Source organism: Xenopus tropicalis, chromosome 1 (assembly GCF_000004195.4).
Source record: "Xenopus tropicalis strain Nigerian chromosome 1, UCB_Xtro_10.0, whole genome shotgun sequence".
In the NCBI taxonomy this organism is placed as follows: domain Eukaryota; kingdom Metazoa; phylum Chordata; class Amphibia; order Anura; family Pipidae; genus Xenopus; species Xenopus tropicalis.
Genome location: NC_030677.2, coordinates 32190654 through 32203523, shown reverse-complemented (window position 1 = coordinate 32203523; position 12870 = coordinate 32190654). Strand labels below are relative to the sequence as shown.

The 12870-nt window shown below is 44.7% G+C and overlaps 1 protein-coding gene across 1 annotated transcript in view; it reads right to left on the bottom strand.

The window, feature by feature from the left end:
* Positions 1–9459, bottom strand: part of stim2 (stromal interaction molecule 2) — a 46505-nt gene extending 37046 nt beyond the window's left edge. The window contains exon 1 of the mRNA XM_004916759.4: positions 9013–9459. Coding sequence (XP_004916816.2) covers positions 9013–9253 — 241 coding nt within the window. The 5' untranslated portion in view covers positions 9254–9459. The remainder of the gene's footprint in view (positions 1–9012) is intronic.
* Between the last annotated feature and the right edge of the window lie 3411 nt (positions 9460–12870).

The window sequence follows — 12870 nt, the reverse complement described above, 5'->3', positions numbered from 1 at the left end:
AAGGTTACAGCACTTCATGTGGTGGAGCGCCGAAAGGATCCACCGCAGGGAAACGCAGAACAGGCACTTGTGAGTACAAGTACAAGCCCTTAAAGTTCTATCTATCGTTCAGTCTGGCCAGTCTCCAGCAATGGCCTACAGCCAGAACTAAAGGCTGGCAGATCACCATTTTTCCAGTGTGTACTGAATCTCTGCTGAAGCTTACATGTCCAGCCATAGGGGGACAAGGACAGGGACATTAGAAGACTCAGCATTTAAACACAGCCCAAAGGAGCCTATGTAAGGGCTGCAGTAAGAACATTTACGGTATATTTCCAGAAATATATCTGAATTACACTTTCACCTTACATATGTCCCAAAGCCCTTACACTCATTTTCCTCTACAGCATAGCTGTAACTCCTGAGTAGCCACAACTAAATTTGCACTGGGAAAGACTTCTACTAAAAGTTTTGACCACAATGGTAAAGTGTTCCCTGTCCAAGGTGCTAGAAAGCAGAATTTCACATCCCGCCAGACACTATTTATCAACCAATAGAAAACACACAAACCTAATATTAAAACCAAGGCATCAGTAAGAACTGATTTATCAGCAGTCTTCTTCTCAGAAACCACACACAGGCACAAAACAACCAGATCATTCGCTTCTAATATTTTCAAACAGTTTGGATAAACATCATCCCTAATGCGAGACATATACATGGGGGTACATCAGCTGTATGATTTTCATACCCAAATCTGTTTTGAGCCAATCTAATAGCATTGGCTTAGAAGGACCTTTTAAAACCACACACAGTGAAGTCTGGCCATAGCGACTGTGTGGTCAGTTGTGTCAGGATCAGGAAGATCACATAGCTAGAGAATCTATTACATTTAAACTACCCATGTATTTGGTTTTATCAGGTTGGGTGTGGGTTTTCAATTTATAGGTATCTGGAGTAGCAAAATTAAATATCAAAATCTCATCAACATTATACCTAGCAGTTGTCTGATTGTGATGTGACTGACTTTACTCAACTTAATAATAAAATCACATATTCTGTACTTATTTATCTGCATATTTAATTTTAAACATGATTGGACATTTACACTAACTAGCATCTATATAAAACCAATAACAATTTTGCTTTAAGACAGGTGTTAAGTAAATGCTACCTGCTGATTTGTTGATATAGGTGACGAGAATTATAGCAAACTTATCACGTGATTCATTTTAAATTGAAAAACAAGCCTGTGTGGTATAAAATCATGGCACAAGCAGAAAATGTTAGGAATCAGTACACACAGTGAAATTATATTCAAAATGTAGTAAGTTAAACATTGAAACATTAAGACTTGGGCCGCCCAGATGCCTATGTTCAAGTCACACGTCCCTATCTGATGGAGAGGTGTAAGCTACAGTCAAGCACAGACCAACAAACGTACTAGGGTTAATACAATTCAAACTCTTATTTTGCATTCTAGCATTTAGGTCCTAATTTAAAAACTCAAAGTAAATCAACTTTCCAATATACATTAAAAACATCTTTTGTGGTTTTGAAGTTATCTGTAAACGTAATTCCTACTTAAAGCAGTATCTGTCTTTCTATTTATATTTAATTCCTGACTCCTCAAACAATGTAGCAAAAGCCAGCTGATTAGCTTCTGCTTCACTGTATCAGGAATACAGAAAGGAATAAACAAACCCAGAAAGTTCTGAAATACATTTGCATTCATTATACAAAGTTTCTGTTGGATCCCTTTAAAGGGCACCTGTCGCCCCAAAATAGTTTTCCCTACCAGAGGTGTGGGCTAATACGCCAGCACTCAGGACGGGAGAAACAACAGGTTTTTTTTAATTAAAAATAAATAAATAAATAGCCCACACCAACGCTAGGCCATCTGCACTGGGAGTGAGCTCCTGGTGTGGGAAGAAATGTTGGGGTACCTGCATGTGCATATTAAGTAAGTACAATAGGCTTGTAAAGCGTATCCACCATGCCTACGTCAGATGTATGCGCATAATGAGCAAGCAGGGAGACTCGCTCATTATGCATATGCATGCTATACAACATGGCCGCCCGCATATGGGGAGCTCCCTCCCGGGGAAGGTGGCCTAGCACTGGTGTGGATTTTTTTTTTTAATTATTGTTTCCCCCAACCAAAGTGCAGACTCTACTAGCCACACCTCTGGTAGGGGAAACAATTTCAGGGTGACAGATGCCCTTTAATGGTGTAGAGCAGTGCTGTCCAACTGGCGGCCCGCGGGCTGCATGCGGCCCTCAAACCTCTGTGTGGCCCCCCCACCTGTCTGGCTGCTTTGATGGCTTAACTTTGTGTAAGCTTTAAATGGTATCAGTACTGAGATTAACTGGCCCCCTGCATGGTTATCACCTCAGATTCAGACTGTAATCCCTCTGTTTTGTTTAAACATGTAATCCCCTGTGTTGTTCACACCTTTTAATCTCTGCATTGTTCACTGCAGTATTCACACCTCAGGCATTGTATGTACTGCCTGGCCTATGCTGCCTGTGTATAGGCAGCATAGGGTAGGTAGAGTATGGCACATAGGCAGCATAGGGCAGGGAGGGTATGGCACCCACAGGCAGCATAGGACAGGAAGAGCATGGCACACACAGGCAGCATAGGACAGGCAGAGTGCTGCCTGTGTGTGCCATACTCTGCCTACCCTATGCTGCCTGTGGGAGGTGAACCTGGCAGGGTTTTTTTCTGGGAGTTTGTTAGCAGTTGGAAATTAAATTTAATTAGTTAAATGGTCCCTAAGGTGTGTAATTATGTGCTGGGGGTTGCTGTGCTATCCACAGGGGAGGAGGAGGCATATGGATTTAAGGGTGTGTTTTAATATGACATAATATCATTCTTTAACATATGAATGATGGTTAATATCCCTGCAGCGACCATTGTGATAAAATGGGTGTGGTTTGAAGTGGGTGTGGTTTAAAATGGGGGAGTGGCCAAAACTGTCTTCCATCAGCGGCCCTCCACCATGTATGCAAGAGAAATTTCGGCCCTCGGCACCGCAGAAGTTGGACAGCACTGGTGTAGAGAATGGGCAGCATTGCTTATTGCAGCTAGGCCTGGACTGTCAATGTGTGGATTCTGGCAAATGCCAGAAAGGCTGCTGTAATTTTATAATCATTATTTATTAGGCCTGTGGGGAGCTGGGCCCCTCTGTACTTGAAATTCCAGGACCTATTTTGACTCAGTTTGGACCAGACTGAAGCCCTGCACTGGCCATACTTGGCCCATCCAACCATTTTCTCAGCTCAGTCTGGTAGTATTAAACTGCCCATTCACTCACAACCAGACCTGCAATTTTCTTCTCTGTGACCCCCACACTTTGATTAGTTTTCTATACATTAAACAGATTTGCACTGGAGCAAACATATGTGAAACTCATAGGAGGATTATTTGACACTGGGCAAACACTTGATAGGACTAGTATGCTGTACATGTCAGAGCTGATTTTAAGCCTGCCTGGAGCAGTGCCTGCTCATGACAATCCATACAGCAGAACCTGGCAGTCCAGTAAGATTTTCTACAACACTTTTTTTTTTTTTTTTAGATACAACAGATATTCTTATAGTAGGGCTATTATATTCATTATCTAGTATTTGTACCATATAATATGCAACAAGAGAATCAATTTATGATTTCCAATGAAGTACCATGAGGCATAAGTTATATTCTCGCAAATATGATTTCAAATACAAAATATTTGTCGTGTTATTTGCAAAGGGTGTCCAAATGCACGGCTGCACTGTTTTCACAGTAACCTAATCATTCACTAACCTGCCCCCCCAGCTAAGCTCAGAGCTTCCTCATTCCAGTGTAAGCAGGAGGATGCTGATAGTTTTGAGCAGGAATTACACAAATATCTCAGAAACTGCTTTGCAAGAGAGTATTCTGCCTGCAAGGGGGAAAAAAGCACACAATACGCTGCTAAAGCTGCAGTCATCTGCAGCGACCGTGTACCAGCCGACCCGCAGATGAGAATACACCCTCTCCTACATAGCATCGCTGAATAAACACACAAATGCCAGCACAGGTTCCTGCTTTGTGTGGCTGATACTTATTTTCTAGCTTTCGGAATTCCGCATTGCTGTTGCTGTTGCTGTTGATCTTGTGTGGTGCTGGCTTTGGCGGGGGGGGGGGGGGGGGGGGGGGGAGTCTCCTGCAGACATGATTTTCAAGGTGCAGGGATGTACATTTCTTCTTAACCAGACAAGAAAGCCCCTTTGATCACTAAGGAAGTGAATGCAAGTGCAAAATGAAACCTTCGTCCCTTTGCATTTAGCAATTTAACAAAAATGTTACCATTTCACCTGTTTTCATTAAAGAGGAACAAATCCCCTGCCCTTTCTAATCAGTATTCCCCTCCTGAACTGAATTAATGGGGCTGCCAGAATTATGCCCTTTTCAGATATCGGTGAATGCAAAACCGGGTCTGTGCACCCTGCCTGGGGATCACCAACAGGGTTCCCAAAATGACGTGGCCGAAGATGGCATCCACATCTGTGCTGTATTTGCCCAGACGGTATGGAAATTAGGTAGCCCTGTTGATGCAGTTGTGGAGGTTCCTTCCCTTTTAAAGAATGATGAACTAGTCTATATAAAGGAGACACTATTCTACCAACCAAACACAGCCTAATATAGTCACCAATAGTATAAATCAGTGATCCTCAACCAGTGGCTCGGGGGGCAACATGTTGCTCCCCAACCCCTTGGATGTTGCTCTCAGTGCCCCCAAACCAGGGAGTTACTTATTCCCGACTTGATGGCAAGTTTTGGTTAAATAAAAACAAGATTTAGTACCAAATAAAGCCCCTGTAAGCTTATAGTGTGCATAGAGGCTGCCTAATAGCCAGTCTTAGCCCTTACTTGGCACCTCCATGAACTTTTATGATGCTTGTGTTGCTCTCCGGGTCTTTTTACATTTGACTGTGGCTCACGAGTAAGAAAGGTTGGGGATCCCTGGTATAAATACACCTGGCACCATTAGTAAAGCATCTTGTTAGTAGGGTTGTGCCCTGGCCAGTAAAAATGGTTCTTGGCTGGGATTTTTTCCCTGAAAAGGTCTCTGATCAGATGATGTACATGAAAAAGTAACGGTGCAGCAGGTTAACTGGTAGAAATTAAAACAGAATTGAGTGGAGGGAGTACTGCAAACTACCTATAGAAAGAGTGAAAATCACATAAATTTAAATTGATGCGAGTGAAGTGGACCAGTAACTGAGCACAAATGTGAAGGACAAGCACTTACAACGTAAGCACCAACCTCAATGCAATGATGCAAAAAGGTGAGATGAAATCATTCAGACAGGTTAATGGCAACAGGCATCGCCCCATTACACATCCTAAAAAGAAATATCTGGGGAAAAAGCCCACATGACCAGATTGTTACATTAGCAGCAATGCCCTAAGCGCAAGTGGCCAGGAGATTACCCATACAACTTCTCAAGGTTGGTCACTGCAACAGAAAGCAGAGAACTGGTGCAGACTGCTTCTGCTGACGATACAAATCACCCATAGGTATGGCTACTGGCAATAATTATCACAAATAAATGACTGAAGGCTGTGTATTCAGAACCAACTGCACCCGAGTACCATACTCGCAGGGCATGGCCACAGGATTTATGAAAAAGTTGTGGAGACATGACACAGAGAAGTCTTTACAGGACATAACTTTAAAACACAAACAGCAACAGGAAAAATACGTATTTACCAATAAATGGCTTTTAGGCTGATGACACGTGGGGCTGATTGTCGGCCGGCGGAAAAACCCAATGGTTCCGGGTGCAGGCAAAATAGGCTAAAGCCAGCATAGGGGCTGATTCTCGCCCTGCGTTTTTCCACAAGTCGAAAATCTGCCATCAGACTTAAGTGATATGTGGGTCCATACAGCTCCTGGTCTGCTGGACAGTAACCACCCTTTTTGGCCAGTCAACTCTTAAGGTCCCCATACACCTTAAGATTCTTCTCCCAATATCCCCCACCTACGGGTGGACGATGTCGGGATAAATAAGGCTAATTCTATTGTTTGGCCCTGGGGCCAAATGATCGCATTATAACGACAGGTACAGGTATAGGACCCGTTATCCAGAATGCTCGGGACCAAGGGTATTCCGGATAAGGGGTCTTTCCATAATTTGGATTTCCATACCTTAAGTCTACCAAAAAATCAATAAAACTGCAATTAAATCCAGCAGGATTGTTTTGCATCCAATAAGGATTATTTGTATCTTAGTTGGGATCAATTACAAGATACTGTTTTATTACTACAGAGAAAAGGGATATCAGTTTTAAAATTCTGAATTATTTGATTAAAATGGAGTCTATGGGAGATGGGCATTCCATAATTCGGAGCTTTCTGGATAACAGGTTTCCGGATAAGGGATCCCATACCTGTATAGGAAAAGTCGGTCCGGGGACCGCATCAACGAGCCGATACGGTCCCCGATCCGACTAGATTTTTAAACCTGCCCAATCGCGATCTGGCCGATTTCAGGCCAGATATCGGTCGAGCAGTCCCGTCGGTACTGCCCATACACGGGCCGATTAGCTGCCGAAACGGTCTAAGGGACCGATATCGGCAGCTAGAATCGGCCCGTGTATGGGGACCTTTATGTGAATGCACTAAATTAATTATGGGCCCATACTGTTCAGTGAGAAATTAATGAATATATATGAAGAAGGTGTCCAATGCCATCTTAACGTATTATTATTACCAGACATAGAATAGAAGCTTGTTACTCATTGGCTGTTAGGAGTTACTGCACACAGGCAATTTTACAGCTATAGTTGTAAATGAAAACTCACTCCTTTCTTTATAGCGAAGGCTCAGCCAAAGGCCATTTGCAACACATAGGATTACTGAAAACGAGGGACAAACCAACAAACAATACCATCCAAGTAAGAATGGATTGGCATCCACTGCCCTATCACTCTGCTTTAAGTACCATATCTCTTAATATAGTCACCGGGGACAACATTAGGGCTGTTTGTACTGTGCAGCAACAGGGCACCCAACTAACCCTACTACTTCTGTATATATTCTTGCCATGCAATAAGCATACAGTAAAGGTGATGACACAGGCCTCTCAGTTAGGCCACAGCTACTCGCACAGTCATCTTAGGCCACTGACACTGCCTTCAGAGCCAGATATAGCCTTTCCCACATTAACTTCTCCCCTTGGCCAAACCTATAGCACACTGGCCTCTCTGCTTGGACAGAGCCATCCAGCTGTAGTTCCACACATCAGATCCAAGACCAAGGTTACCAGGGGTTCTAGAAAATAACAATGGTGTGAAGTAGAGTAGTTGCCCTCATTTTATATGTCTGCCTGGCTCTTTTAGAACAGGTGATTGGAAAAAGAACTGCTCCTAAAGAGTACACTTGCCTTCTGTACTCATTGTCAGAGATAGGATGTGCCTTAATTAGAGACTTGCAGCTTATCCCTCAGGACTGGTTAGGGAATCATTGTAAATAATATTTGTAACAAATATACTTTGAGGATATTAACCATAATTTTCACCCATTGTGGCCAGACACAACCTAGACCAGGGTATATAATCCAACTGCACCTATGGGAGCATTGCCAAAGGACTGCAACAGGCCTTTATTTTTCACTAGCTCAAGGCGGATTTATACACAGGGCCCCTTTGCAGCATTCCAACACTTTTACTAAGGATGTCATAAAGTGCCTTTTTTACATGACTGTGAGCTACACACAGTCCGGCTAAACTTTATTACATGAATTTCCTGCCATTATCATTTCTGAAGAATTACGTGAACCTGCAAAAAATGGCTATAAATGTCCTCCCTACAATAAGCAACAAAGGAATGGTCAGTGCTACTCTCGGCAAAATGGAACCCAAGTTCTGGCACTCAGGAAAGCAGTACCCCTTAACAAAGGGATTCCCAACAATGTAGGTAGCAAAGGCTCAACTGGGACAGGCCATCATGAAATAAGCAACACTACCATTCCTTGCCAGTAATGCCTAGGGAGACACTCCAGCATTGCCCTTCCTCCAAAGTACCATGGATAGCAGAGGGTTTCTTCTATGGCTGGCCTAATCATGGCCAATACAGTTTTCCCAGTGTAGCTCAAGAGTGACTGTCAACAGCATTAAAAAGTGCTGCAAACAGGGCAGATGTTAGATGTCTAAGGGCCCTGGCCATTGCTGAGAGGTTGGAGCCTGTATCTTAGTAAAAAGGCGACAGAGCTCAAACATGCCCAGCCTGCAACCCTTTAGCTGTCGGAATCCACCCCACTACCTTTGTCTCTCGGGGATGCGGAGTGTTGCAGCTTTAGCTGGGGGCCGAAGGTTTGGCATCACTAATGTGTAAAGTGGAAAAATGTTTAAATTAAGCAAAGCTCCAAGGATTCCCTAAGAATCAGGGGCCCTATGGAAAAATACCTTCTATGCCTTAGCCTAAAACTGGCCCTGGCTCCAAAGGCAACCAGTGATCTTCCCACTCTATTGCGCATTCCTTGGAAGAGCCCATTAATACAACATGTAGTAGCACTGGCATTGTGGGCAAAGCTTGGGAATCAGAGAGAGACTTGCCCCATTCACTGAGCCTAGGGGCTCGGCTTCCCACTCAGGACATGATTAGAGATGTGTGACCCCTGGTATGCGGGAAGGCTGGAGCCCCCATCTGGCAGTGGGCAGATTTATTTATATCAGGCAGTAGTTTCAGCTGTGTCCCACAAATCCAGATGTTTAGTAGTTGCAGCCCAATAACAGCTGGAGGGGGGGCTGCAGGTTGAACATGTAACATATAAGCCTTACACAGTGGAACAAGCCCTGTAACTGTATCTAGCTCTCCGCCAACCAGAGGCCCGTACGATGCTGGGGGCCGGCCAATGACCTGCCTTTCTGACCCCGGCCAGCCCCTGGGCACTGAGGCTTCTCCGAGTCCCGGACTGGGGTTCGGCCCATTCCCAGATCCCATAGGGGAGCCAGGCTCCCATTGAGCGGATGAGAGGAGGCGAGATGCCGGTACTTACCTGAGAGCAGTGCAGGGGTATCCCGCCTCCTACGGGGCCCGCCGGCCTCACACAAGGTGCAGACGGAAACCGGCGGGAGGAGCAGCAGCACGGCCAGGAGCAGCGCCAGGCACACACCGGGGTATCTCCTCTCTACAGCCCCGCAGGCACAGACCCATTGCGGCAGCAGCGGTGGCGTCAGTCTCCTCTTCTTCTTTCTCCCGTTCATGGCTGCCCGTGTCGCCGCTTCCCCTACGCTCATCACATTCCAAGCCCAGGGAAGGCGAGGTTGGTCCGGCCGAGCCCTGTGGCCCCTCTCCGGGTTATAAGTGGAACGGGCTCCCGGGAGCCACGGTGCGCGCCCCCCGCTCTCTCTCACTGGGGCTGCCAGTCTGGCGCGCACACGTCAGCAGGCGGGGAGGCCGCAGTACGCGGGAGGAGTTACGCTCAAGCTCCGCCCACTGAGGGTGGGGCCGCCGGGGAAGTGGCTGAGTAATAGCAGCAGCAGCAGCAGCAGCTACGGTGTGTCTATCAGCGGCGGACGGGCGGGGGCTGGCGGCGGGACCTTTACAGCTGTTGCTAAAGTTTACTTCGCCCCGGATTCTCAGAGATATTCTGTTCCCAGGTGTGTGAGGGCTGACTCCAGCATCTTCACTTATGGGGCCCCTGAAACCCTGCTTGCAATTCATTACCTGGCTACAGGGAGCTGCGGCAGTAATCCTTTCTGTGGGAGCTGGGCATGCTGGGGCAGATGCATTTACCGAAACAGCTCTATTGCAGACGTCCTTGCCCCCCCACCCCCAGTTACTCAGATTGGGTAATATTATGGCCTGGGCCAGTGTGCATATGTATAAGCATCCTACCTACCCAGTGTTATTGCTTCAAAATCCTTGAGCTGCCATGTTGGCTCCCATTTCTCAAATATCCCCTGTGCCCGCTGGGGTGGCACATGTACAGTACTGCCAACTTTACTATCCTATATATCTTCATATTTATTTTCCATCTTGCAGTGGGCACTAATACCCGATAGTTGGTACTAATACCCAGTAATGTGTACTAATACTTACCTGGTAATGTGTACTGGTGCTTACCCTGTAATGGGTACTATACCCTGTAATTGGTACTAATACTTACCTGGTAATGGGTACTGGTACTTACCCTGTAATGGGTACTAATACCCTGTAATTGGTACTAGTATTTACCCGGTAATGGGTACTGGTGCTTACCCTGTAATGGGTACTAATACCCTGTAATTGGTACTAATACTTACCTGGTAATGGGTACTGGTACTTACCCTGTAATGGGTACTAATACTCTGTAATTGGTACTAATACTTACCCAGTAATGGGTACTTATACCCTGTAATTGGTACTAGTATTTACCCGGTAATGGGTACTGGTGCTTACCCTGTAATGGGTACCAATACTCTGTAATTGGTACTAATACTTACCCAGTAATGGGTACTAATACCCTGTTATTGGGTACTGGTACTTACCCTGTAATGGGTACTGATACCCTGTAATTGGTACTAATACTTACCCTGTGATGTGTACTAATACTTAACCTGTAAGTGGTACTAATACCCACTATAGTGCACTAATACTTAGCCAGTAATGTTTGCTAATACTTCCCCTGTAACATGTACTAATACTTGCCCTGTCATTGTATCAGATGTGCAGCTTAATGAGTTGAGGTTCTACTGGGATAATAGGTGTTTTTCTTAGGAAGGATATGCTTGCCCAACTTCCTCAGTAACAATGCACTTAGCTTCCAAAGGAAATGTCGGTAGGGCTGCCTTAAGTACTTGCCTTCCACTGTTCCAACAAACAACACTTTTTTTCTTGTCCTGTTTATTTGTATGGTACAGACAGTTCCCGGGTTCTTCAGAACCAAAATTTGTTAAAGAGCCCCACACATACCAGAAACCCCTGACATACCTATCACTGCAATCTGTTCCTTCAAAAAATATGAATAAATACCATTTTTACATGTTAAAAATCCAGCTGCAAAACAGCTCTTCTAGTTCATGTCATGTCATTCGTGTCATTTGAAATCCTAGAAGGGGAGGAGAGACTAAAACATTGATGTTACAAATTGCAACAACTCCACAGTTTACAGACCAGCATGCAGAGGCTACATATTCCATCATTGACATGATGTGTACAGGGCATTGTGGGATTGGGAGAATACAGGCAGAGGGGAGGGGACTACTGTTACATTTGATTTGAGTCTGAAAGTAGTCAGCCAGATCAGCAGGGGAACAGGGGGAGGGGCTAAGGTAAATGTTCCAAACCATATTATTACATTAAACATCAGGGAAAGGCTGCATATTTTTTAATTGATGTATATTGCAGAGTTGCTTGAAATTATGCTTTCTTTTCAAAAAGCTTAATTTGTGTTTGGGTGGAGTTAAAGAGGAAAAGCAATTTAGGGCTCTGGCACACGGGGGAGATTAGTCGCCCGCGAACAGGGAGTTAATCGCGGGCGACTAATCTCCCCCGTGTGCCAGAGCCCTTAGGCTTCCACGACTGGATCATTATCAGCCTCATGACATGGTGCTGGTTAATGTCTCTGTATTTAGCCCTGCATGCATAGGAATTTGATAGATGTTCGCATATAAAATTACTCTAAATAGTGCCCAGAATAACATACCTTTCTCCCTACACTCAGTCTCATGTAAATTCTGTGTCACAAGCAGTTCTCTGAGCTACTTCCTAGTCTAGCGTGAGGCTCCATTTTTACCATTATCCCGGTATAAACCTTCCGTAACTTGAAATTCCTTTTAGGTTGTCCATAATGAGACGTTATCTACTAAAGCTGGCCATACATGTACCAATAAAAGTTTTGTATGATTTTTGGACCATGTGTGGGTCATCACAATAATTTTCGTACCATGGTGATTGGTTGTTTAGTCGAAAATTTTAGTCGGCTAAAGATAAAATCTGCAAATGTATTGTGTATCGGATGATATCCTTGGGGGACCTACAAAGGAAGTTTGCCAACTATTTCATGTTCATGTTAAAGGACAAGGAAAGGCTAAGTCACTTGGGGGTGGCAAAATGTTAGGCACCCCCAAGTGACTTTAGTCGCTTACCTTGTACCCCGGGCTGGTGCCCCTGTTAGGAGAAGACAGCACCAGCCCGGGGTACCTGTAGCGGAGCGCTTCCTCCTTCCAGCTTCGTTTTACAATGACTAAACAACAGGCGCATGCTCAGTAGAGTGAAAAGCCGACTTCCCTGTTAAAGTTCCACTTTTCACAGTACTGCGCATGCGTGCGCGGCAATACAGGAAGGAGGAAGCGCTGCAGCTTCCCCGGGCTGGTGCTGTTCTCTCCGTACAGGGGCACCAGCCCGGGGTAAAAGGTAAGCAATTTAAATCACTTGGGGTGCCTAACATTTTGGCACCCCCAAGTGACTTTACCTTTCCTTCTCTTTTAAGGGCTTTATCCTACAATTTTAGTCTGAATGTTTGTTTTAGACTAGTTTAAGTTGCATTTAAACGTATGACTAATATCTGAACGTCCGTCGGAAGAAAAATAAAATCTGAACAAGTGTAAAGCCACCTTTACACTTCCTCTAATTATCTACTGGGCAAAATAGAGCCCCATTGGGCAAAACAAGCCTATTGATTGAAAACATACTGATGCTCCCAGAACAGCATATCCTCAGTCTGAGGTCTGAACTGACACGAGTGAGTTTGGCCAGACACACTTATCTGCCCCACAAAATCTAATCATCTCGAAGGAATAAGGAGGAGGTCAGATGTAGAAGAGCAAGGTACTAAATAAATAAATGAGACGTAAGAAAGATTATGGTAAAAAGGAAACACTAACAAAGAAGTAAACACAAAATAGAAAAGACATTCAATGAGACTTACAGT